The sequence below is a fragment of the Limulus polyphemus genome, unplaced genomic scaffold, assembly GCF_000517525.1.
Source record: "Limulus polyphemus unplaced genomic scaffold, Limulus_polyphemus-2.1.2 Scaffold47, whole genome shotgun sequence".
In the NCBI taxonomy this organism is placed as follows: domain Eukaryota; kingdom Metazoa; phylum Arthropoda; class Merostomata; order Xiphosura; family Limulidae; genus Limulus; species Limulus polyphemus.
Window position 1 is genome coordinate 1,104,579 of NW_013665657.1, and position 23,790 is coordinate 1,128,368.

A 23,790-nucleotide genomic window follows, 5' to 3' on the forward strand; every position below is an offset into this window, starting at 1 on the left:
GTATTTTCTTCATTTTATTTATATAGAAGTGCATTATATTGGTGAAATGGAGAATTCTATGATACATTTGTTAAATGTAACTCTCTAAATATCTCTTCAGGTAAAGAGTAACACTGTTTGTGGCATTTAGTTTATAATATCCATCAGCCTGGCTATATAAAGGATAAAGAGTTTTCAAAAAAAGTTTGAAATTTCACAAATTGATAACTAAGAAGCAGTACAGTGTGTAGCCCCATCTTTGGAAATCTGTCAGTGAATTTATCTTGTGCCATCATCTTTTATCTTTGATTTTCATATGTTCCTTGCAGAATATAAGAAGACACTGTTATAGTTATTCCATCTATATTTTAGTGCACAAGTTTTCACATTACATGTTTTAACATTTTGTTTTAAGATGAATTTCTGAGATGTGACTACAATGTTTGTACCTGTGTCTCCAAAGCTGTTTTTTAGTGAAACTTACATTAACCTTTAGTTAAATCCAAAGACTTTAAATACTTGTCACAATTAAAAGAACTGTTAACTTCATCTCTTCCATGATGAGAAAGAATATAAAAATCATGTAGAAAGTTACTGGTGGATATAGTTCAGATGTTATTTAAACCTATACCAAGTTTTGCAATATTTTTCATGATTATTTTTCTAACTCTGACCACTACACCTTAGCACAAATATATATATATATATATATATAGCCTTTGAGTCATTTTAGTGATTCCTGGATTACTTTTATAAACTAAATGCAATACATGGTTTTGAATGCTTTGGAAAATTATTATTCTAGCTCTTCAAATCGCTAGTTTTTTCTACAGCACTCTTACTCATTTCTGAAAATTTACTGTGTGCTCCATTTGATTCCACTTCTCATTCCATTAAAAAACTTTACCTTTTTAATTCAGGTGCATGAGATGTGACTAAGTCTATTCTAAATATCACTGGCTTCTCTTTATATGTTGAAACTGACTCAAGGTGCAAATAAATTGAAAAATCACTTGGGTCCTTCTCTTCAAACACGTGGTAACAATTTATAAGGTGAATTCTGACCAATACCTAGGTTTACTTGGAACTACATTTTAGTTCAAGTTTTGCCAGGACTTCCCAGAATGCTTTGGTATTAACATTAGGAGAGTAGATTCTATTTCTGCATTTCCAATATTACAGACTTTGGTAGATACACTTGTTGTAGCCCTGATCACCTAAAGGAAGGGTTAAGAATAGTTCACATTTGCATACATCACATTCATCTAAGCACAACCTAGCCTGTACTAATATTTTGACTGTTGAGTTAGGAATTACTCCCACTCTACATAAGCAGCACTAGTATTGGGACTAGGTATATGAAGACTGAATACATAAATCAGGGCTTCTGTGAGCTTCAATACAATTATCACTTTTGCTTTCACTGTCTGAGTTCAGCCTTACAGCAAAAGTAACATCCTGATAAGACTGATAACATCATCATAATTTACTGGCCCAATACAAGTTTCTAGTGAGTATACTGTAATATTATTTCAAACACACTCTGTCTTTTTTGTCATTACCAATGTTACTCAGGCATACTATATCAGAAGGTTCCATGTCCAGACTTTTACTTTTCTACACCCTCTATTCATAGTTGAAACTTTTTATCAAATTGTTTCATACAATATTTATTTAAAAAATTTTTTCCCCTCATTTTAAATTAGTTATCACAAACTAAAGTATAGAAAACACTTTTGAAGGTAATCATGTTTTATTTTATTCACTTATTCATACAAAAAAAATCAGCATATGCAAAGAACAAAGGAGTTTTTTTCTGGTAAATTAACAAAATATACAACTCTTTGTGATATAAACAATGTCCAAAACTTTTATTTATCTGCTCTGATCCTGGATTGTAAAAGACATTTTGTCTGTGATATATTCCAACCCAAGATTTTTAAGGAGTCATGACATTTTCCTGAATTAAGCTAGAATTTCCACTGGGTTAAAATCTTCAAGTTGAAAACTTTCCTGCTAATTTTTATGAAAAAAATTCTTTCATTATAACTATTCATTCATTTTAGAGATTTTATAATGAACAATTGCAAATACTGATGCAAATACTCCCATTGTTTCTTTTTTTATCATAAGCCTTCTACATTTTGAACTTTTCTTTCCTTACACTTTTCTTCTACTCTTTCACTGATTTGCTGATGGTTGGTTGTAGTTTATTAAGAATTCAAAATGTTTACATGTTTGAAACAGCACAACACAATGTCCTGTTTTTAATGTGTATAAATGAACTTTAAAAGAGGTTAGTTAGTATTAATTAGTGGCCCAACTATGTAAAAATAACTTGGATAAGTGATAATAATGAATAAATTGAGATGTCTAAATGAAAACTGTTTTGAATTTAATTTGTACAACATTTCGAGCAGATGTCCTTCATTATGTAGTAAAGACCATGTTACATATACACACAGAATTTATAGTACATTTCAAGATTGATGTTTAATCCAGGTATTAAGTATTTATTAACTTTTATTATGGGCTTGATTTTTACTCTTTATAAATAATAACCCATCATATTGTAGATGCTCAAGAAAACAAAATAATGCATCTTTTTCATCTGAGTGTAAAAACACTCTACATAATGGGTTTAAGTAGAAAGTTCTGAGAAGTTTACATTTGTCTGTAGTTAATACATTAAAGTAAATGTTGCATAAAATTAAAAAACAATTCCAAATGGGTAATGGTATTAGGATGATTTATAAGTATTGCCAGGATGAAACAGTCAACACTTCTAAAAATTTTGACCTAAGTAACTCCATGTGTCATTGTTGAACAGACTGTTTTAATACCTCTATAGTTTTTACAGGTAGAGCAGTGCTTCTGGTGAACCAGCAAACTTGTATCTAAGCTTACATATGTATAATCACCAGTTTTATATTTTTTACTTGACTCCTCACAAAACCATTTACATGTACCATTCTCCAATTTTATATTTTAATATCTATCATTTCATTATTCTGTAGTAAAATAAGCTCAGGTTTGCTTTAATGAGAGTAGGAATGTAAAATAAGCAATCATATTTAAATAGGTAAACATAATCATCATTTAGTATGCTGAAAGTTTTAGAAAGCTTTGTACATAAAAGCATTGTCTTACTCCAAAAACATTTTATTACAATTTTATCATAATTCACTTGGCATAATGAATATACTTTTAGTACACAGTTATGATATCATAAGGCTATAAAAGTATTTGATAACATACTCTTTAGAAAAATTCTGAAAAATCAAATTTGATTATACAAATTATTCTTGATATCTCTCTACTAATAATTCAACATTTGTTCAAGAGAGCACATGGTAGGTGAAGCTTAGCCAAGCAATATTACTTTCATTTGAGATGTTAGTAAATCAGGAAATCTGGGAATGGAATTTATGACCTGCTTCTTTAGCTTATTAATTACCAAATCTAGAATAGGTTTCTTTGTAAATAATGCTTATGTAAGCACATTACTACAATTGTTTCTTTATTCACCATAAAGCTTTTTCTTTCATGTAGCATTGTGTGAGAAAAGCATGTTTACTTAAATTTGAGTCTTTAGTGTTTAAGCACATTAAACTGTAGTCTTGCTTATAATTTTTGATTTTGAAAGGAAATCAATTAGTTCTATTACAAAACAAATTGAATATTTTTATATCCTTGGTATAATCTACTCAAATTCATTAACATATTCTTTGTTTGTGGTCAAAATACTCAAGTCAGTGTAGTTACTGTTATAATGTTTTTTTCAAAAGTTATTAAAAACTAAAATGCCAAATGATTGGAGGGCTATGGCTTAGTATTTTATAGAATAGTTATGAGGAAGAAACACTAACAGTGTTACAGTGCATTTGGAGAAAGAGGTAACAACAAACCACTAGGGAATACCTAAATCACATTCAGAACATCTATATTTTTGAGTTACTTTGAAGTACAATTCTACTAATAACTGTTCTTTCATAATTTTGCTTTCTAGTTATTTCAAATATCAATAAAAAATTCTTAGAATAATACTCTATGTACAAAAATATGTAAAAATAAAATACTGACAGAACAAACACACCACAAATTTGTTAGAATATATGCAATAGTAGACAAAAATTAATTTACAAAATCATTCTCTAACAAAAATAATGTATTGATAAACACTCACAATCCTGTAATGATAAAATTAGCATAATTAGCAGTAACAAGTTAACTTCACAGTTACAAAAACAAGGAATAAATCCTTGATATTGAAAGGAATAATAATCAAAATAAGCAAAGGTTATGATCTTCCAAAATATTTAATTATTTAACTTTAGCAAGTAGAACACATGGGTTTTAAAGGTAAATGTTAATAAGTAGAAGATGTCAAAGCTAAATGTTGAAAATTACAGAGTTTACTTACATCTATGATGACATTTTAAATACTTTAAAAACTAGACTTATATTTAAAAACTTATTCTGAAGCTTTTGAAATCCTGTTCACAGAAAAAAAGTCTAACAGGTCAAAAGATACTTACAGTTAAGCGCTTAAGTTTTCTCTTAAGGAAAAGATAGAATTAAATGAATAAAAAAGTATCTTTTTTTTTTTACCTCTAAACTTCGGTCAAATAATTTGATTGGACAGGCCTAAAAGACTGCAAAGAAGAGCTCTCTGATAGGGAATTTTGTCGTTTTGAAATTGGCTTTTGATAAATATTTCCAAATGGTTTACTTTCAAAATCTGAGGGTGTGTCATAGTGAGAAGACACTCTAGAAGGGTAAGAACTCAAAGATGAAGCCTCGATTACATCCTTGTCGGGTACAGGAGCTTTGCCCACTTGCTTCTCTTTGGAGCGATTATATGAACTTAATAAGACATCAACTGGCCAGGAGTTTACAGGACTAATTAAGGATTCCACTGGTATATAAGGTTTATCAATTACCTCTTTTTCTGAGTTATGTGACAGTTTATTCTCTATCCGATTAACTGTTGGATTTGGAAATTTATCAACTGCATCTTCATTCTTTCTTTTATGCATATAAACCACCACAAGAATTACAAAAATGATGATCAATACCACAATTATAACACTCACAATTAATGCAATAGAACCAGTTGACAGACCTTCTTCACCATTGTTTATCCAATCAGTAGTACTTATTGAAGTTATCACAGTGGTGCTTGGAGAAGAGTTTACAGTAGATGGTAGTGGACTGGAGTTGAAAAAAGCAGACACAATATTAGAGACACTACCATTGTTTTTATCTTCATCTACAGCATAAATTCCAAAATAAAGGGTTTTGTCTTGGTTAATTTCCCCCAAGTTCAGCAAAACTTCTTGTTCTGTTCCACAGATCTCTGGTTTTGGTGGTTCTCCATCGATATGCCAGTTATCTACTAGCACACCAATATACTCATCACTGAATCTATTCTTTGCATCCTCACGTTCATAAAAGTATTTTAAAATATACGATGAAGCTGGAAAAAAAAAGTTTGCACACTGAACAAATAATAGCTAACTTTGATTCAAGAAATCTATAGAATGCATAAGCTTTGTATGTATTTTTCTTTAGAATTCTTTTTTTGTAAAGTTACTGTTTTCTAAAGTTCAAGTTGCATTATGATTATAATTAATGATTATAATTTTATAGTTAATTAAATTACATTTTCAACTGTTGTTACTATTTTTTGTCTACTAAATATATCTTATCTGAAAAATTAAAACTTAAACCTATTAATCAAGGCTATCTACAATAGACAACATACACCTTATCTGAAAACTTAAAACTATTAATTGAGGCTATATACAGTAGACAACAGTGTATAGGTCAACAAATTACTTTGCAAGTTTGAAAAAATACTTGCATTTTATAAGAATTCATATAATAATTCAGGTATATTTAGTTTTGTTGAAATAAACCTGAATTACTTTCACAAAAGTCAAACCAGATTAATGAAAACTAATGCATCCAACATAGCTAAACAATACCACAAATTATAGACAACCAGACTGACTAGTATTCTGTTTGTTCTCTTTATTAAGGATCAGAAAAGTAAAGGAAGCCTTTGTATTCATATGATCAATATGGAATTCAACAAAGACCAAGAAACAGAAATTAGTAAATTAAGAAGCCAACTATTCTGCCAATACTATCAATAAATCAGCATTGTAATATCATGGCCATAACTCAGTTCTTCAGTCACTTTTGATACTGTTTCACCTATTTTTGCAATTATACACTCCTTTCTTTCACAGCTGCATTTGTGTTGGATTTGAGTGTGTGTGTTTTTTAAGTGAATGGGACAGCCTAGATGATAACAGACCTCTTGTTGTCCTTAAATCTTTATGTTATTGTTACTTCTCCTTTAGTCAGTTAAAGTTAGAATGCAGGGCACCTTTGGTTGGAAATAACTGTTTAAAAATTAATCAAATTGTTTCCTCAAATAAGATGCCAATGAATAAGGACTGAATATCAACGCTGGCCATAAATAATTGGTTTCTATTAAGAAATTTAGATATCTCTTGAGAAAAGGAAAAAGTGTTTACCAGTAAAAACCATTCTTAGTGCAGATACAAGATATTCAGCAAGTTTATAGGCATGGGAGCAGTGTAGATAGTTAACCAAAAATGCACAAAAATGGTGGTTAATTAAATGTATGTGGTATTTAACTTTAACAGAAGTTTTAGAAAGCTTAAAAGCTTTAATGTCTAGTGGGTTCTAATATCAACAATAATGCCTTTAAAGTAAAGTATAGTTATAATGCATGTTGACAGCATTTGGTAAAACAATGATACTGTCATTAATTCTGAAGGATTACATTTATTTTAATTAAGTTATTAACTGTAACTATTTTATTAAACTAAAGTCAATTATGTAAAGGAATGCAAGTTGTATAAACTGCAAAGCAATACTAGTTTCCACCAGCCTAACTATAATTTTGTTGTTTTAATTAAGAAAAACAACTGTTATTTAAAGCCTAAGTGTTATTTGGTTCTCTCACTAGTGAATCAAGAATGGTCACTTAAGGTTTCTCTCTGGCTATTTAAAACACATATGAAAATGTTTTAAATCAATATTTCGAATAACATGAATTTTTTAAGTTAACATTCTCCTATACCAAAAATGTATTTCCAATTATAGTTATCTTCTCTTACACTATAGCTTTATCACAATGAAAGTTACTATTCTCTGCCCACCTAAGCATTGGTATGAATCTTACCTCACTTGCTCCATCCTTTCTTTCCCCACTATATTGCCCATGGAAAATTAAATCTTGTGATTCTCTCCACCTATGTCAATGTGCCCCCTATCCCAGTTCTGTATACAAGTTCCATGTTATTACTTCCTATTCCCTTTTTTGAGACTGTCCAAATTAGCAGACCCGAATAAACACTGGCCATTATGGGGGGGAAGAGTGTGAAAGAGGTAAGTATTATTGGAAATACATTTTCGGTATAGAAAAATGTTAAGTTCTGAAACACACTTATCTCGCACTATAACTAGAATCCCACATTGACAAGGTGGAGGGGCCAGTGATGGCAAGATCCACTCAGAAAGCACCTATATAGAAATGAGGTGTGTGAAAATGAGATAATAGCACACTAGTGGGGTCTGCACTACTTATGGAACAGTACAACGTGAAAACTAACAAAAAAAACTAACATCGTGAGAATAAAACAAGAAATTAGAGACAACTATACCAGAACTGGCCCACTCCTGCAATACCAGATGCATCCAGTTACAGTCAGTTGGCCAGATGATGTACAGATCCCCCCACACTTGGTAAAAATATTGTACCTAATTCACAGGATTTGTCTAGGCTCCAACCAGGCAGATGAGATTTCATGTCTCATCATTGGAATTATAGAGCTGTAGACTCAAAGAGTAGTGGTTAGGGCATGAGAACCACAATGTGGTATTTCATTAGTTTTGTTTTCTTATTGGAACCCAACCTAAAAGTTAAAGAGTGTTGCATATCAAGCCATCATAATTATGAAGAGAAGGCAAGCAACACAAAAGTGGACAAACCCCAAACTGAGGAAGTGCAATATGCAACAAACCAAACTCAAAATTACAGGGTCTTCATGTCTTGCTCAACTTGAAGAAACAGAAATTACCCAGCCTGGGATTATGAACAGAAATCCTAACTTCCCAATCTGAGAGGCACGGCAACACCTCTTGCTCCCATAATTACGAGGAGGATGTGCAATAAACTAAGTCAAACCAATGGCATAGAAAATGAGGCTCCACGTGCAGAATCACGAGGAGTGGAGGACCCTTTTCCACGATCATCAAAATGAAGATAATGACCAAAATGAAGGGCAATACTCAACTGAGCCGAATAGCATAGTGTCATCTCTGAACCAGAGTTATGAGGAGGCTCCCATATAGGCTGGTCCTGCTCCCACCATACATCTCTGAAAATCATCCAGGGTTATTGCTAGGAAAGCACCCAGCTTCGCCCTCTTCTCCTTGAGTGGAATAATGAGTTCAAGCATCACTTACAAGGAATAAACCTCTGTCCACCAGTCCTGTGACTGGAAACTGGGAGTGGTATGGAGTCCCATGCTCCACTAGGAGAAATTGAGAGTGGGGGAGATACTCGCATTGGGGACTCCTGAGAAAGGATAATCCAGAGACAGTGCAATAGGCAAACCACATTCCCTCTTTTGAAAAGCAAACAGACCCCAATTTTTCAATCCAAGGGTCAACAGGGATGGTCAAAATTCCCTTATGCTTAACTCATGATAGTCTATGAGAGGCGATCCAGTAGTGTTTATAATTGTTTACTATCCAGAAAGCTACAAGATTGTCTTATGGAACACTCTTATCTCATTGCTTGCAGGAAAATTTATTTTATTGTCCAAATGGTAGCTAGTGTGGATTTGCAGATAGGCATACCTGACCAGGCAACACCTGCCACTGACTGGGATCCAAAATGTAAATGATAAGAGGGTCCCTGAAAAAGAATAGAAATAAACATAAAAGAAATGAAGTCACTCACTTCTCTTACAATCAAGCCTGGTTGTGGAGAAGAGCCATAAGGGGTAACTGAAAACCTTACAAGGAGGCAACCACCAAATCATGTAAATAATGAGATATAAGTGTATTAGGCGTGATTCACTTACCAGCCTGTACAATCTCCTCCAGTGGGTGATGCATCTGAGCCATCATGGACATCAAGATATGGCAAACTTGATGAAACTTGAAGAAGTCTCCACTACTCCAAGGAAAGCTGAGAGTAAGCAATACGAACCAATTGATAAACCCAACCTATCAAAGTGAAAGGAGGTAAGTATCTATTGGAAATACATTTTCAGTTTAGGAAAATGTTAACTTCAAATACAATATCTCATCTCCTCTCACAAAAAGCTAGACTCCCATACTGAACTGGTGGAGGGCCAGAGAGAGAGTATGATCCTCCTTTAGAAAGTGCCCAAAGAAACACCATGAGATGTGGTAAGGAATTAAAAACATCACACTAGTGGGAGGACATGCCACTTCTGCACCAGGTATACTCTTTTCCCTTCAGGAATGTGTTGCCAAAACATAAAGGGTGGAACATGGAGAAGCACCCAAATATTTTCATCAGAGAAAGGACCCCCAGGTGTTGAGTGGCTAGTGTCAGACCATAAATGGAAGTTCAACCTCAACCAACACCTGTCAGCATCTGGAAGTGTAAATCAGGTCCATGGTAGGAAGAAGGTTCTCTACCTTTCACCTTATAAACTGGAACTGCTAAGGAATTTGGAGCTTCGACACTAATAACTCATCTCTGCATGTGTGCATTTCCAACACAACCAACACCTGATCCATCAGAACCCAACATCCAGCTGATGGTAAGAAGTAAGGAGAGCTGAAGAGGCATTCATCTCTGGTTCAAAACTTGTTGGCATTAGGACTGTGTTGTTCAGTCCAGGGTAGGAGTAGGGAACTCATCTTTATACATGCGAGAATTCATGTGTCCCATCCAGCTTCCAAATGACACTAGATCCACTAGAAATTGAAATTTAGTGGATGTTAAGAATATGGACCTCAACTTGAGCACTGGGAATTTATCATTCAGTCTGCGATAGGAAGAAGGTACCAGCCAAACACATGTGATGACTTATGTGGCTGGACTATCTCCAACAAACACCTGATCCACCTGGAACAGACATCCGGAAGATGGAAGGAAGAAAGAATGTTTCAGTTGGAGGAAAGAACTGCAACAGATATGTATAGAAATGGTGGAGTGTTACAATGAACACCTAGTGGCATCTGGAATTATACATCAGGTCCACGGTGGGAAGGGTGTCATGCCATTAACACCAACATAATGCCACCACTCTACTCTCCACTGAATGGCAATGTTCACACACAAAAGGACAGACCTCGATGGTCCACCACTCCGGTGGCTAGGAAGTGGTAAATGGCAAGGATTCCCATACTCCATCAGAAGATAGGGTAAAAATATGTTGGAGAGTTCAGAGGACCACAGTACCACATACATGCAATGCATGACTGAGATATCCTATTTTGAAAAGCAGAGTGGATAGAGTTGATCAACACCTTGCAGTATCTGAAATTATACAACAGGTCTGTAGTAGGAAGAGCCTCAATGCCACGGAGTATCATAGATAGGCAATAAACTATGTCTGCTTTACCCATGTAATTCCAGAACAAACATATTTCTAAAGCAAAAGACCATGAGATATAACTACACCTGGTTACACAGAACACCTCATCTCTATGGTGTGTGTAACATGAACTTGTGGCATGTGATGAATTGTCATGTATGAATAATTTATAACAATGCATAGATGACAATTGGATGGAGTTGATCAACCAACACCTGGTGGCATTTGGAATTGTACATCAGGTCTACGGTAGGAAGAGCCTCAACATTATATTCATCTAGCATGGTCACTGGATGGACAGTACAGATTTGAGACATAGTATACCTGGTCAGGCACTACTCACCACAAAGCAAGAGGCCCCCTGTAAATGAAAAAAGAAACTGGAGGTAAGCAGAAACCCACAGAGCATAAAATGGCCATATAATGTAGGTAGTGGGATGTAAAGGTATGCAGGGTAGTCCACATACCTGCTCTGATGATATCCTCCAAAGGAAGACAGAAATGGACAGCCAAGGATATGGTCCAGAGATGGATCTAATGGGAAAAAACACGAAAAAAGGCAATAATCATCCAGAGAAAGGGGAGAGTATGCCAGGCAAATAACCTGGTGAATTCAACCCATAAAAGTAATGGGAGAAAGGTCATGTGAAATAGCAAGATACCATTGAATAAACAAATGGATATGAGAACCACGGAAGGAAGCAGTGCATGTCAAATACTATCTAAAGGCCCTGACCAGGCAAAGGAGGAGAGAAGGAACTGAATGGTCATAAAGTTGGGTGATGGAGAGAAGTGAAATGGGGTGAAAGCAGAATTACCCTCCTGAGCAGCATATGTCTTGGGTAGAAAAGAACAGTGGGAAAAAGGAGAACATAGGAAGAATGGAACAGTACATGGCAGACATCAATTGCAAAAACATCAGAATAACGGCAATCACATACCAACAACAATAGAAACAAGGACTTTAAGAAAATGTGGTATAATGAGCAAGATGACAAATGTTCAAATAGAGAATGAATAGGAGCATGAAGGACATCGAGGTTCCAATCTGAGAGAGAGGCAGGGCAGGGAATATGGGCAATAGAGAATGAATGAAATAACATAGATAGGGCAGGAGAGTGGAACACAGAATAAAATTCGGTAAACCGAATAGGTGGAAGACAAAGCCGTCCTATAACCTACAACAGAGGAAATCGATAAGACCTATCATAAAGTCAAATGAAAAAGGACGACAAATGAAAAATGGTAGGCCGTGAAGGATGGTAACCCCAGTGTATAGATCAAGAGTGGTAAGCAGGGCACTTATGCTGATAAACTGCCAATGATGGTGGTCAAACTGGATGGGAGGTCAAGGATGCAACACGTCTGTAAAGTCCATGTCATCTGGTGAGGGACTGGACAAAAGCCTTGTGTGAAGATGAAGTGTGGATAGTGAAGGATCACAAATGCTGGTGAAGAAGCATAGGAGATACGGGAGACAAATGGGTGATGACACCAACAGCCATCATAGAAATGGAAATCATGTCTGAGACAGCCAATAACAGAACTTGGCAAGGAGTAGTCTGAACTATCAAAAGTTATGAGGAAGAAGCCAAATAGGAGGATAAGCATATAGGTAACAATAACTCCAATTCTGGCTGAGAGCATCCACCACATCCACCTGTGGATGAGGAATAGGTGATCAAACATGGGGAAGTTGTATGTTGTGAGGATATATAAATGCATCCAAATCAGAAACCACACAACTCCCAAAAAATGATAGGATCAAAAGACCACTCCATTGGTAGAATCTAGTCTGGTCAGGATAGCAGATCCGTGACCAGATTCAGGGCACCTGAAATATGACATGCAAGCAAAGTAATTTGATGGCTGTGAGCCTGAATAAAGAAGATCCAAAGTTCAAAAACAAAGGTCCCTCGACTAAGTGCATCCTTGCCTGGTGATATAGGAAAATATCATTGAATTGTCCAAGTGAATCATCACCACCTGTCCCTAAAGAGACAGCATGAAGTGAATACAGCTCACTCATGAATAAGAAGCTCCAAGATATTGATATGGTGAGAAGATTCGGTAAGAGTCCACCCTCCCTAAACCTCCTGACAGTCGAGATATGTTTTTCAACTGGAAAGGAAAGTATCTATAAAAAGGTGACAATCTCGATAAGGCAGAAGAAGAAGAGAAAACCCTGCAGTAGTGTTGGTCTGATCCAAACACCAGGCAAAATCTGTCAGTAATGGAGAAACAAGGGTAAGAGGAACATCCATGGGATCTCAAAGCTCCATTGGTTGACTGAAGATGGCACATGTGGGCCTGACCAAGCAGAATGAGGGCTTTGAGATAATTTCACGTCCCCAAAAGAGATAGAACCTCTCGTGCAGTAAAAGAGGGTGAGGAGGAGACCATGCAAATGAGACATTCCATATCTCTCAATCAAAGTGAATTGTGTGTGTTTTTGTATAGCAAAGCCACATCGAGCTATCTGCTGTGTCCATGAAGGGGAATCAAACCCCTAATTTTTGTGTTGTAAATCCGAACACTTATTGCTGTCTTACATGGGACAAGAGAATTGAATTGAAAAACATACCAAGATGAACCAGAAACTGAGTAGATGTGAGGAATGACTTCTCCATTTTGATAAGCCAACTGTCCCTTGCAGCTTCCCAGAGAAGAAACTGAGTCTGGAGGGAAGAGTCGGCCCATGAGGACATTCCAGTAAGAGCAAGACATCAGTGTAATAGTGAAAATTAAGGTCCTAGGAAAGAAGCAGTCAAGTGAATGACCAGACAACTCAGCATAACACTTAGGGAGATGACGCCAGGCCAAAGAGAAATGCCCAAAACTGAAAAACACAATTGTGATTAACAAAATGAAGGAAATGTTGGTATGCTGACACATAGACCTTTGCCATCCATAGACCTGAAGTGAAAACCCAACAAAAAGTTAAGTACAACACCATGGAGAAATTGGGAATGATGAGGAAGTGATTCAAAGAAGAGAAATCGATCACTTGGTGCCAGTCTCCCATTTTTTGGGAATGACAAAACAAACGAGAATAAAACCTTGAACCTCCAAATGTGGGCAAAATGGAAAAGTCTGGCCCCCACCATCCCTGACTCGATTTCTGATTCACCAACACAGAATGCACTAAAAACGACTATGGCAGCAAAACGATTGTGCAATGCAAATGGACTAGAAGTCGGGACTGGCAAAGGGTTAGAAGTTGGGGGCCACTGAGACAGGAACTGATGAGTAGGACAAATGAGAAACCAGTGAGGAAAGAGAATTATGTAATAGGCTATTTCAAGCCTGGACTCCAAAATGTCGAGAAGACCCCCAAAACCTCTTCACTGAAAAATGATGCCATGGGCAAATCACGCAAAAAAGATACAGGTAAACAAACCCTGGATAAAAGAGCATCCCGACCTAAAAGATCCCAGCAGAATATCAGCCATGTCAGTAAAGTCAGGGCCAAAGAGGAGAGGTGTGCCATGGTAGCAAATAGGAGACTACAAGAATCATCAGAAAATCCCTCAGGAGATTGATGAACAGCTTCTGCCAAAAGATGAATGGAGGATAAGGCATGGAAAATAATGGACATCATAAGATAAAGAGGGGGAAATTGAGGTTGGGAAAATGAAACTGAAGTATTAAGGTCTGAACCTCACAAGGGAATGAAAGATTCCAAATATGGGTAGTTGGCACAACGAAAAGCAAAAGCATGATCATTAAATGTACAAGGTGGATGAGTCATACTGACCCACAAACACAACTGTTTCCCAAAATGACTAGCACAAACCCCAATATCTAGTGAAGGAGGAAAACCAGATACTGACCCAAAGATCTGTCCCAAGGAGGACAGGTGTAGAATCACAGAAACAGAAGACAAAGAAAAAATCAAACAAACCTGATTAATCAAGTCAACAAAGGGAGGAGGAGGCCTTGGCAAGTCCACCAATGTAATATGCAATTGAGAAGCATATGCAGAAGGGGGAAAAAGGCTGTTTAAATTCTCACCCTTACTGTCAGTCACAGCAGGTACTGGTATAACAGGATGCTCCTCTGGTTGTGGTGAATGTTGCAAGAAATTAGACAATTCTTGATGGATCATAGTAGTCATGTCATTGGTTGATAACTGTGGGACCGACCCCAAAGATGTGGTCAGTAAATCTGCAGGTGCAGTAACAGCAGTGGTAGTTGTAACTACTTGAAAGTGCAAATGCATACTTACAAAGTACTGAGAAGTGCACTAAATGAAAATATAACGAAAATCATGAGCAAAAACAAACACGTCTTAACAGCAAAACTGCCAATCGAGAAATGATTAACAGGTGCATTATTAGAAGTTCCTAGTCATGATAAGAGCAGTGTTGCACTCCTATTGGTGGAGTGTTGCTGCATGATCACTTGCATGTAGATATGCATAAAGAAGTGGGAGTTACAAGGCTAGTGGCAAACGAAAAATTTGTGTCAATAAATGGCAGAACTAATCAAGGAAGTTTTTGTGAGAAGAGGTAAGATATCGTATCATAATAAATAATTTTTAAGTAAAAGCAAAAATCATAAATGCAAAAAAAACAGGATAATAATAAAAAATAAATTACCAAAGTTTGTTACCATCTACATGTAACAAGCTTTGCATTCTTAAATTACTGAGTAGATAAACAAGTTACAAAAACATATTTTGAACATTTAATAACAACTTAACCTTTTCTCTACACGTCTTTAAACAATAAAATTCACAATGGCATTATTTTTCATATTAATTTTTTATATATTTCAAAAATAATGTATAATGTCTAGAGTTAACAAAAATTTAATCATTTCCATTTATTTATATTCCTAAATAAATTGAACTTCTAGGATATGAAGTATTGTGTTAACAAGGATACAAGTGTGCTAAAAACTTATGTATAATGCATTGTAATTATCTGTAAATTTTTATTCCTAAAGAAATTACTTTTAAAATGCTAAATACGTTGTTTTAATAGACTAAATTCCAACCTTATTTATAACTCTTTGCAATTATAGCATTTGTATTGCCTTAATTTTGGATCACGTCACACATCAAGATTTCATCAAAACTTGCTAATCAACATTTCAATGTACAAGTTTATAAATATATTTAACTAATTTGGAAATTAAGTTACTTTTATTTTGATGCTTTCTACAGATGATTTTGCTTTTCAACAAATTTCCAAATAACCAGGAAAAAGCACTCTAGTTAACTGGTCTGACTTCATTCCTAGCTTGTAAATGAGTGCTAAAATATTATCATCTATTAAATTATTATAAAATAGTATTCATGTAAAAGTTTACTAACGATCTTCTTTAGGCTGAAATAAAAGCAATATTTGTGACATTTTACCAAAATATCTTTCAGAACTTTTATACTCTTATTTCAAAAGTTTGAGTCTATTTAACTAAAATTCTCTTTTGGAAAGAAAGAGTATAAAAGGTGGGAAAATATATCTAAAATTTATACCAAAACGTCTTTAACACCTCTTTCTATTTATATATATATACAAAAAACATCCAGTTTCAAATGGTTATCTTTATGTTTCTCTTTATAGTTAACTATTTTTCATATATATAAAAGAGGAAGTTTGTTTATTTGTTCGCTATAGGAAACTAAACTGTTGAGCTTACAAATCTTAAAATAACTTCATAATAACCAGTTTTTTACAAGAAATTTAATGGTGCTATTTATTTCATATTTGATGTAGTATTTAATGACTAAATTGACAATTAATTATTATTGTACCATTTTTTTGTAATAAACATAAGCACGTTTTGCACATAGAAAGCATTATGGCGGGAGACACTCAGATCACCTTGCTGTCAATTCAGTATTTCCAAAAACAGTTTTCTTTAAATAGTGCTAAGTGGTTTCATAAGTGATTTAGTAACTTTCTGAATTGCAAGTTACTGTTTAGTGATACAGGTGATTATGCCACCCAAGAAACGCCCTTTCTATGGAAAGTCTTCTGCTGCTAAAAGAATGCAAGCACAAAGAGCAGCTGAAACAGAAGAAGAACACTATCAAAGACTTCAAGCACAAGCTGCAAGACAGGCTGCTCAAATACAGGAAGAGACTTTGGAACAATGTAAAGTTAGACTTCGAGCTCAAGCTGAAAGTCAGGCTACTCAAAGACAGCAAGAAACTGTTGAACAGCACAAAGCCAGAGTTCAGTCAGAATCATCAAGGCAAGCTGGATATAGACAAAAAGAAACTTCTGAACAACGTCAAACCAGACTTTAAGCACAAAAATTAAGACAAATAACTTACAGAGAGCAAGAAACAGAGGAGCAACATGATGTATGACTTCAGGCTCAAAGAAGAAGACAAGCTCAAACATGATCTAATTTCAAATAAAGCTTTGTTTGATTAAATACTTTTTTATTTCTCACATTACAGCTTTTGTCTACTTACTGAATAATTGGCTGAAAAAAATATTGATCTATACATTTCAAATCTAAATTTTCATCGTGCAATGCTGAGTAACTCAGCTAGTATACATATAATTGAATAATTTACTCCTCTTGATTCGTTTTTACTCAAAAGATTAAAAGCAGCTTATATGTATAATTTGGAGTAACGAATAACAAAATCAAATATATAGATTGATATATCTTAGAAATTATATGTATTTGTTTGATACCACTTTCACTTTAAGTCTAAAGGCATATTCAGTGATTGGTATCAGTCACTACCTTTATTAAAAAATAATTTAAATTCAAAATAAACAAGACATTCTGTTGAAAGTATCAAGTTTTCCTTTAAATACTAAATCTTATCAGTTTTAATCCCAGATGGTTGTATGTTTGCATTAATGAAATTGGTTAGTTCATTCTGACATTAGGCATGGCTGATTTTCAGTTTTTTAACCCTGCATATTTAGGGTTATGAATGTATGGAATTTAAAAATACCTTTCCTGAGAAGTTAGTTTCATAAACTGTACTAAATATTCATATCATTTAAGGTACTTTCTCTTACACTCCTATACGTATCTACTTAATTTAATTCATAAAAACTTAGCTTTCATTTCTTTACTCTTTATAAAATATTTTTTTTTCCATTTGTGTTGAGCAGATTAGTCTGTAATTGCATAATTTTATATCTTTGTTCTTCACACTGGAATTTCTTGAAAAAATTAATATCTATTTTGTTTCTTTATGCATTAAGAATGAAGACAGAAAAATAAGTCTTGTCTACAGAGACATACTATGTAAATGTATTATGAAAGTGTACAAGATACGTGGTTTGAATGTTTGGTGTTTTGTTCATTGTATTACAAGGTTTGGCATTTAAAACATCTTGCAACATAGTTTGTAAATCAGAGGTAGTCCAACATTATATAGAAATTGAACATCTTTCTGAAGTAGATATCACTTGAATATGTTAAGAAAAGGAAGTCAGGCTATAATTTGTCATATGAAGAGGTTGATTCAGTTGGAAATGTTATTATTCTTGTCAGAGATAATTTTTCTTTCCATTTAGTATTAATAGCTTGGAGTTATTGTGAAATTAGCCAGATAGTTTAATGGTATTGATGTCAGAAAGACAAACAACATAGTGTACTGCTATTTAACTTGATCAGGCACAGAGTAGAATTGCGATTAATTTGCAAGACATAATCTGTTTACAAATCCTACGAGGAAGTGTGACCTGATTTTATTGCTATGTTTAACTAAGGAATTGAGCTGCAGGTGAATTATATTATTCTAATTACTTTAATATATTCTTGTTTTGTTCATCTGTGAAACATCTTTCAATCTTAAGAAAACTAAGCATTTGCTAAATTATTAACTTAGCCTTCAGCTTTACAGAAAAATCTAATTACAAACTTACTATATTTATCACAAAAATGATGTAAATATTAGTAAGCAAAATTAATAGAAGCTGAAAGTTTAATTAAAGCACTGTGTTTAACCATGCTTGACTATTTTCTTTTCGTAGTTGATTTACGCTACAACATACATTTAAGAATCTAGTAAACATTTTGACTTGAAATTCAATTACCTTGCCCACTGTCATAGTCATTTCCTGGTGATGTCCACTTTAATTTTACTCGTTTATTTGTGTTGTCTACCTGCATTACTCTGAAATCCACAATTCTGTTTGGTGGGTATATATCTTTTGTTTTATCACTGGTCACATAAAAACTTCCATAATTCACCTGTCGCATGAATATTCCTGTTGGTGTAGCTTCATCTTCTGGAACAAAACTTCCACAACAGTATCTGAGACGATCTTAGAAAAAGTAAAATAAATGTCAAACACATACAATACAAATTACAACAAACATTATACAAAACCAAATACTGTAAAATGTAAAAGTAAAATAAATGTCAAACACATACAATACAAATGACAACAAACATTATACAAAACCAAATACTGTAAAATGTAAAAGTAAAATAAATGTCAAACACATACAATACAAATTACAACAAACATTATACAAAACCAAATACTGTAAAATGTAAAAGTAAAATAAATGTCAAACACATTCAATACAAATTACAACAAACATTATACAAAAACAAATACTGTAAAATGTAAAAGTAAAATTATACATCATGTTTCTTAAAAAAAATAATACACTGAATAAGTCTATATTTACTGGTTAAGTACTTTCACCATTTACAAGTATGTTCTTAAAATGTACACAACAATTGTTTCATGAATTAATATTTGAAAAGAATCCATGAAAAGATAAAGATAATATTTGAGACATGGTGCCACCTTTTCATTTCCCACATTTTTCCAGATTCCCTGACAAAATATGGAGTTAAATATAAAGGGCTAAAAGTTCTGACTAAATTCTTTAGTTTCTCAGTCTTATTGTTACACTTATTCCTTTGTCCTTAAGATATTTAATTAATTCCTGATAAAACCTAATAAGCTTTTATCTTCTGAATTAACGTACTAATATTAGCCAAAAAAATAAACTTACTACATTCTCAAGGATATGTAAAAACAATATTTCATGTACTTTAGAAGGAACATTGATGTAAATACCATTTTACTATTCATATTTCTACCATTTCCGATAGGTGCTTAGTTGTTAAACAGCAGAGTATTAAGAATAGAAGATAGGTATGTTAAGAGTGTTAACTGAGGTCACTTGTGAAATTTTAAATCAGTACTACTATACAAACTTTTGACCTTTAGTTTTTGTTGTGATATTACGAGTGTCCTGCACTAATGATGTACTTATCTGTTTTTGTGATATATATTCCACATGACTGAAAAAAACATTTCTTCAATTATGTTTGAAAATTATTAATAACCAAGATTACATATCAACTACAGATGCCACTGTTTGAACCTTGTGTATTTAAAAATTATAACATAGATTTTGACCAACCTTTCTCAAAACAGAAAGGATATATAGAACATAAGATTTTCATAAAGGTTTATCAGTTCTGTACATTAAAAGGGATATACAGAGAAAAAGCAAAATATGTCTAAAAAGAGGTTTGTACAGCACCCATTGATTTTCATATTTTGAAAGTGTGAAGGTAAAATAAGTTCAACTGTTTTAAAAGCAGGAAACTTAGTACATACTTGGATTTTTTGGCATCACTCCACTACTTCCACCATACAAAACTTTAGCTGTTCCATTATTAGAGTTGGCAGAAATGGTTAAAGTATAGTGTCCTGCCGTTGAAATGGTTGTGAGATAACGGGAGTAAATACCATCTCCTTTAGTTATATCAGGATCTACAGATGTATAACATCTCTGTATTACATCAGTTATCACAAACACTTAGAATGCATAAAAGATAAATGATGAGGTAAACAAACTAAATGCTTCAACAGTTTTTCCATTAGTAATGTACTCATTCAAAAATAATTCATGGTTTAACACTTTCACAACAGTCTCGGTATAAAACACGGAGTCTGTATACACATTTGCACTCATTAAGTATTTATACTATAACGTTTAATACAGTATGTGTATCTTCAAAAAATCTGGTAGACTTCTGAGAAACATTAGATTACTTATCAGATTTTTTAATGAAATATTTTTACTAAAGATTTGTTTGTGAGTATATCAAGTCTGTTTCATTACTAGTCCAACTGCAAAGTAATTTTCATGTTATGATAAAAAATTCTATTCTTCATACCAAAAAAATTCAAATTTCATTTATATAATCTATAAAACCTCTTAAATACATTTCAAACATTTGTTTTCAGTAAAAATTTATACTTTATCTGTTATTTTCTCTATCCTAACTCTATATAAGGTTGGTAAATTTCATCAACCCCATAACCACCAAAAAAAAAATTCAAAATAAATCTAAATTACCCTTTTCTTCTTTCTAGAATGACTTCAAATTGTAACATGAAATTAAGTTTGTTTATCCTAAATAGCTTTAAACTCGTAACATTATACAACTATTTATACTTAAATTTTATTGTTTTATTGTTCTTTGTACTACTTGTTCCATTATAAGTTGTAAATCATTTGGAAAATGTCGGGCTCATGTTATGCTATCAACTTACATTATTCACAAGCTACTCAGAGCTGCTTCCATGCGTGCCTAGTGAAATTTTTTTATTATATTATTATTTATTTCACCTAATCTAATCTTAACTAACCTACAGAGATTCCTATTTTTACATTTTAGTTAATTTTATTATAATAATTAAAGAATACACATGAAAAACAAGAAACAAAGTACTTACCTGGACCTTCTTTATTTTTCTGTTGATGACACTTAACCCTACTTTTTTTATGCTAATGGTAGTAGTGCAGGCACCAAATAATTTTTATTTAATTAAATAATGCACCAAAGAACATATAATAATAATATCATGCAAAAAGCAGGCAATGTCCCAAAACTATAGCAATTATTCTGGCTTTCTAGCTATGTGACAAGAGCTGTTACAAATTCATCCAAGCTAACTGATAAATTTCCCATGTGAACAAAGCTTGTACTAAAAAAGAAAGTGAAAATTCTGTTCAGAAAACAACGCAATATAATATGTCATTTGATAGATGAAAACCTTGGCTTTCTATATTACCCCTACACTCCAGTTTGACCCACATCCATGGAAGTTATGACACGGAATCATTGCCAAGCTATCATAGGCCCTATGGAATGTTCATTGTGGTATATACTTTAAGCTTAAGGTGAGAATTAATGAAAATTTATGACCATTCAAAACCCTGTTTAAAAAGACAGTTACGAATTAACTCAGTCACTGCAGAATATCTGCACATACTTTTTCTTGAATATACCTAAACAAAATTATATTATTTTCTTGGGTGAACTGCTATAACTGTAGGATTTGTTACCAGTTAAAACCATTTAAGATTTTTGCCAAATAGTAACAGTTTGTTTCATATGGATTACAGTGCATGTTGCCTTTCTTTTAAATGATTTGTTTATCCTAAGTATAAATCTTCCCACACTCTCTCCAAGCCTAAAGACCATCGTTAACATTCCTCAATACACAAGTGTTCAAAATTTCTTTTATTTACAAGGATAAACTTTAACTATTAATCTACACCTGTATATTTTGTTAGGTTTGAATCTTACAGAAACTGATTTCACACTTACCACCTGTACCATTGTCAAGCAGTTCAAAGGAATCCTTCTGCCCATTTGGGTGGTAAATGGTAGCAATAACTTTTGCTCCTACTACTGGATTGTTGCCATGTTGAATATGGGCAAAAATAATGGGAGGTGGAACTTGTGCAGGGTCAAACTGAAAAATAAAATATGAAGATAAGTTAATCTTGTAGGAATATTATCTTTGGAAAGTACTAACTACCAGTCTGAAAGCATATACATGAAGTTCAGAGATGGCCAAGATCCAGCAGCATATTTAAATAGCTTAAATTATGACAAATAAAAATTAATCTAGTTTAACACATGTAAGATATTAAAAATTATTTAGTTTAACACGTGTAAATTAAAACGAATCTACCTGATGAACACCATTATTCAATGAAGCTTTAAGAGTGAGAGGTTTTTCTCCACTTTTCTGTCTAGCAGTTACATAGACCACTATTGGATGTTTCTCTTCTTCAGAAATTGTTCCTTCCAAATACCACAGTCCTTCCTACACACACACACACAAACAAAGATTAATCTGTGATAGATCAATACACATGAAATGTGCTAAACAACACTAAAATAACTTGTAACTATTCAAGTTTAATTCAAAACAAAAATAATAAATAACTGATTAGTGTCACATAAAATAATTGTTTAGTCAAAATTATGTTCAAAATAATCACCTAAACAAAATAAGTGTTTCCTATTATTCTAACTATCCAGTATCCAAGTGACTGAAGTATTGTCATTATGATTTATTATTATTATTTTTGATTAAATCAATTCAGCTTAATGCCATGACTTAAGGAAATAATTAACTAATCAAAATAATGGTTTCTTCTTATTATTATTTTTCATTATTCTTAATTATCCAAGTAATCAAAATATTGCCATTAATGATTTTCCATATTATGTTTTACCTAATTCAAGTCTGTTCAGTTTTGGGCTAGTATAGTCCAGTGATTAGGAGGATTACCTTGTGATTTGAGAGACTTACTTCCCATTGTCACCAAACATGATTGCTATTTCAGCCATGGGGAAGTTATATTTGTTTTTAAAGTTATGGTAAAGCTACTGAGACTATCTGCTACTATTCATAATTTTTGAACTGCTTACTGGGTGGAAGGAACTGGCTAGCAGACCCACAGTCATCTCTTGGAGTAATATTTTAGCAGTGAATAGACAGATTGTCCATGACATTATAATGCCCTTATGGCATATTTTGTGGTACTAGGTATTTAATCTATGATCCTTATTCATGTGGCAACCATCTTCACTACCATGCTATGCCTGGAGGCATTATTATGTGATGATCAAGTCTATTCATTGATATAGAAAGTAGCCCAAGAATTATTAGTACATGAGTGCTGCCAACCAATTGCCTTCTCACTGGCAGTGGTTCAAATCAGAATTGGCAGCATATAGCCTTAGTCATTTTGAAATAATTCAAAGTTGTTCTGCTTCAGATACATACCAGCTGAACTTGCATATGACACGATAGCTAGTACTACTTCCCTTGGTGTGACATTATGCACGTGTTCAGTTTATAGATAGCTTACAAATAATAAGGAATGACCATTGATTAAATAACTGGACAGAGCAATATTTGTTGTT

General features: G+C 33.4%; 1 protein-coding gene across 1 annotated transcript in view; it reads right to left on the reverse strand.

The window, feature by feature from the left end:
* Nucleotides 1-1,723: 1,723 nt before the first annotated feature.
* Nucleotides 1,724-23,790, reverse strand: part of LOC106462668 (epithelial chloride channel protein-like) — a 77,044-nt gene continuing 54,977 nt past the window's right edge. Inside the window, exons 11-16 of the mRNA XM_022390289.1 lie at nucleotides 22,547-22,681; nucleotides 22,177-22,324; nucleotides 20,174-20,329; nucleotides 18,623-18,853; nucleotides 4,591-5,458; nucleotides 1,724-1,995 (exon numbers count right to left, since the gene is read on the reverse strand). Coding sequence (XP_022245997.1) covers nucleotides 4,593-5,458; nucleotides 18,623-18,853; nucleotides 20,174-20,329; nucleotides 22,177-22,324; nucleotides 22,547-22,681 — 1,536 coding nt within the window. The 3' untranslated portion in view covers nucleotides 1,724-1,995; nucleotides 4,591-4,592. The remainder of the gene's footprint in view (nucleotides 1,996-4,590; nucleotides 5,459-18,622; nucleotides 18,854-20,173; nucleotides 20,330-22,176; nucleotides 22,325-22,546; nucleotides 22,682-23,790) is intronic.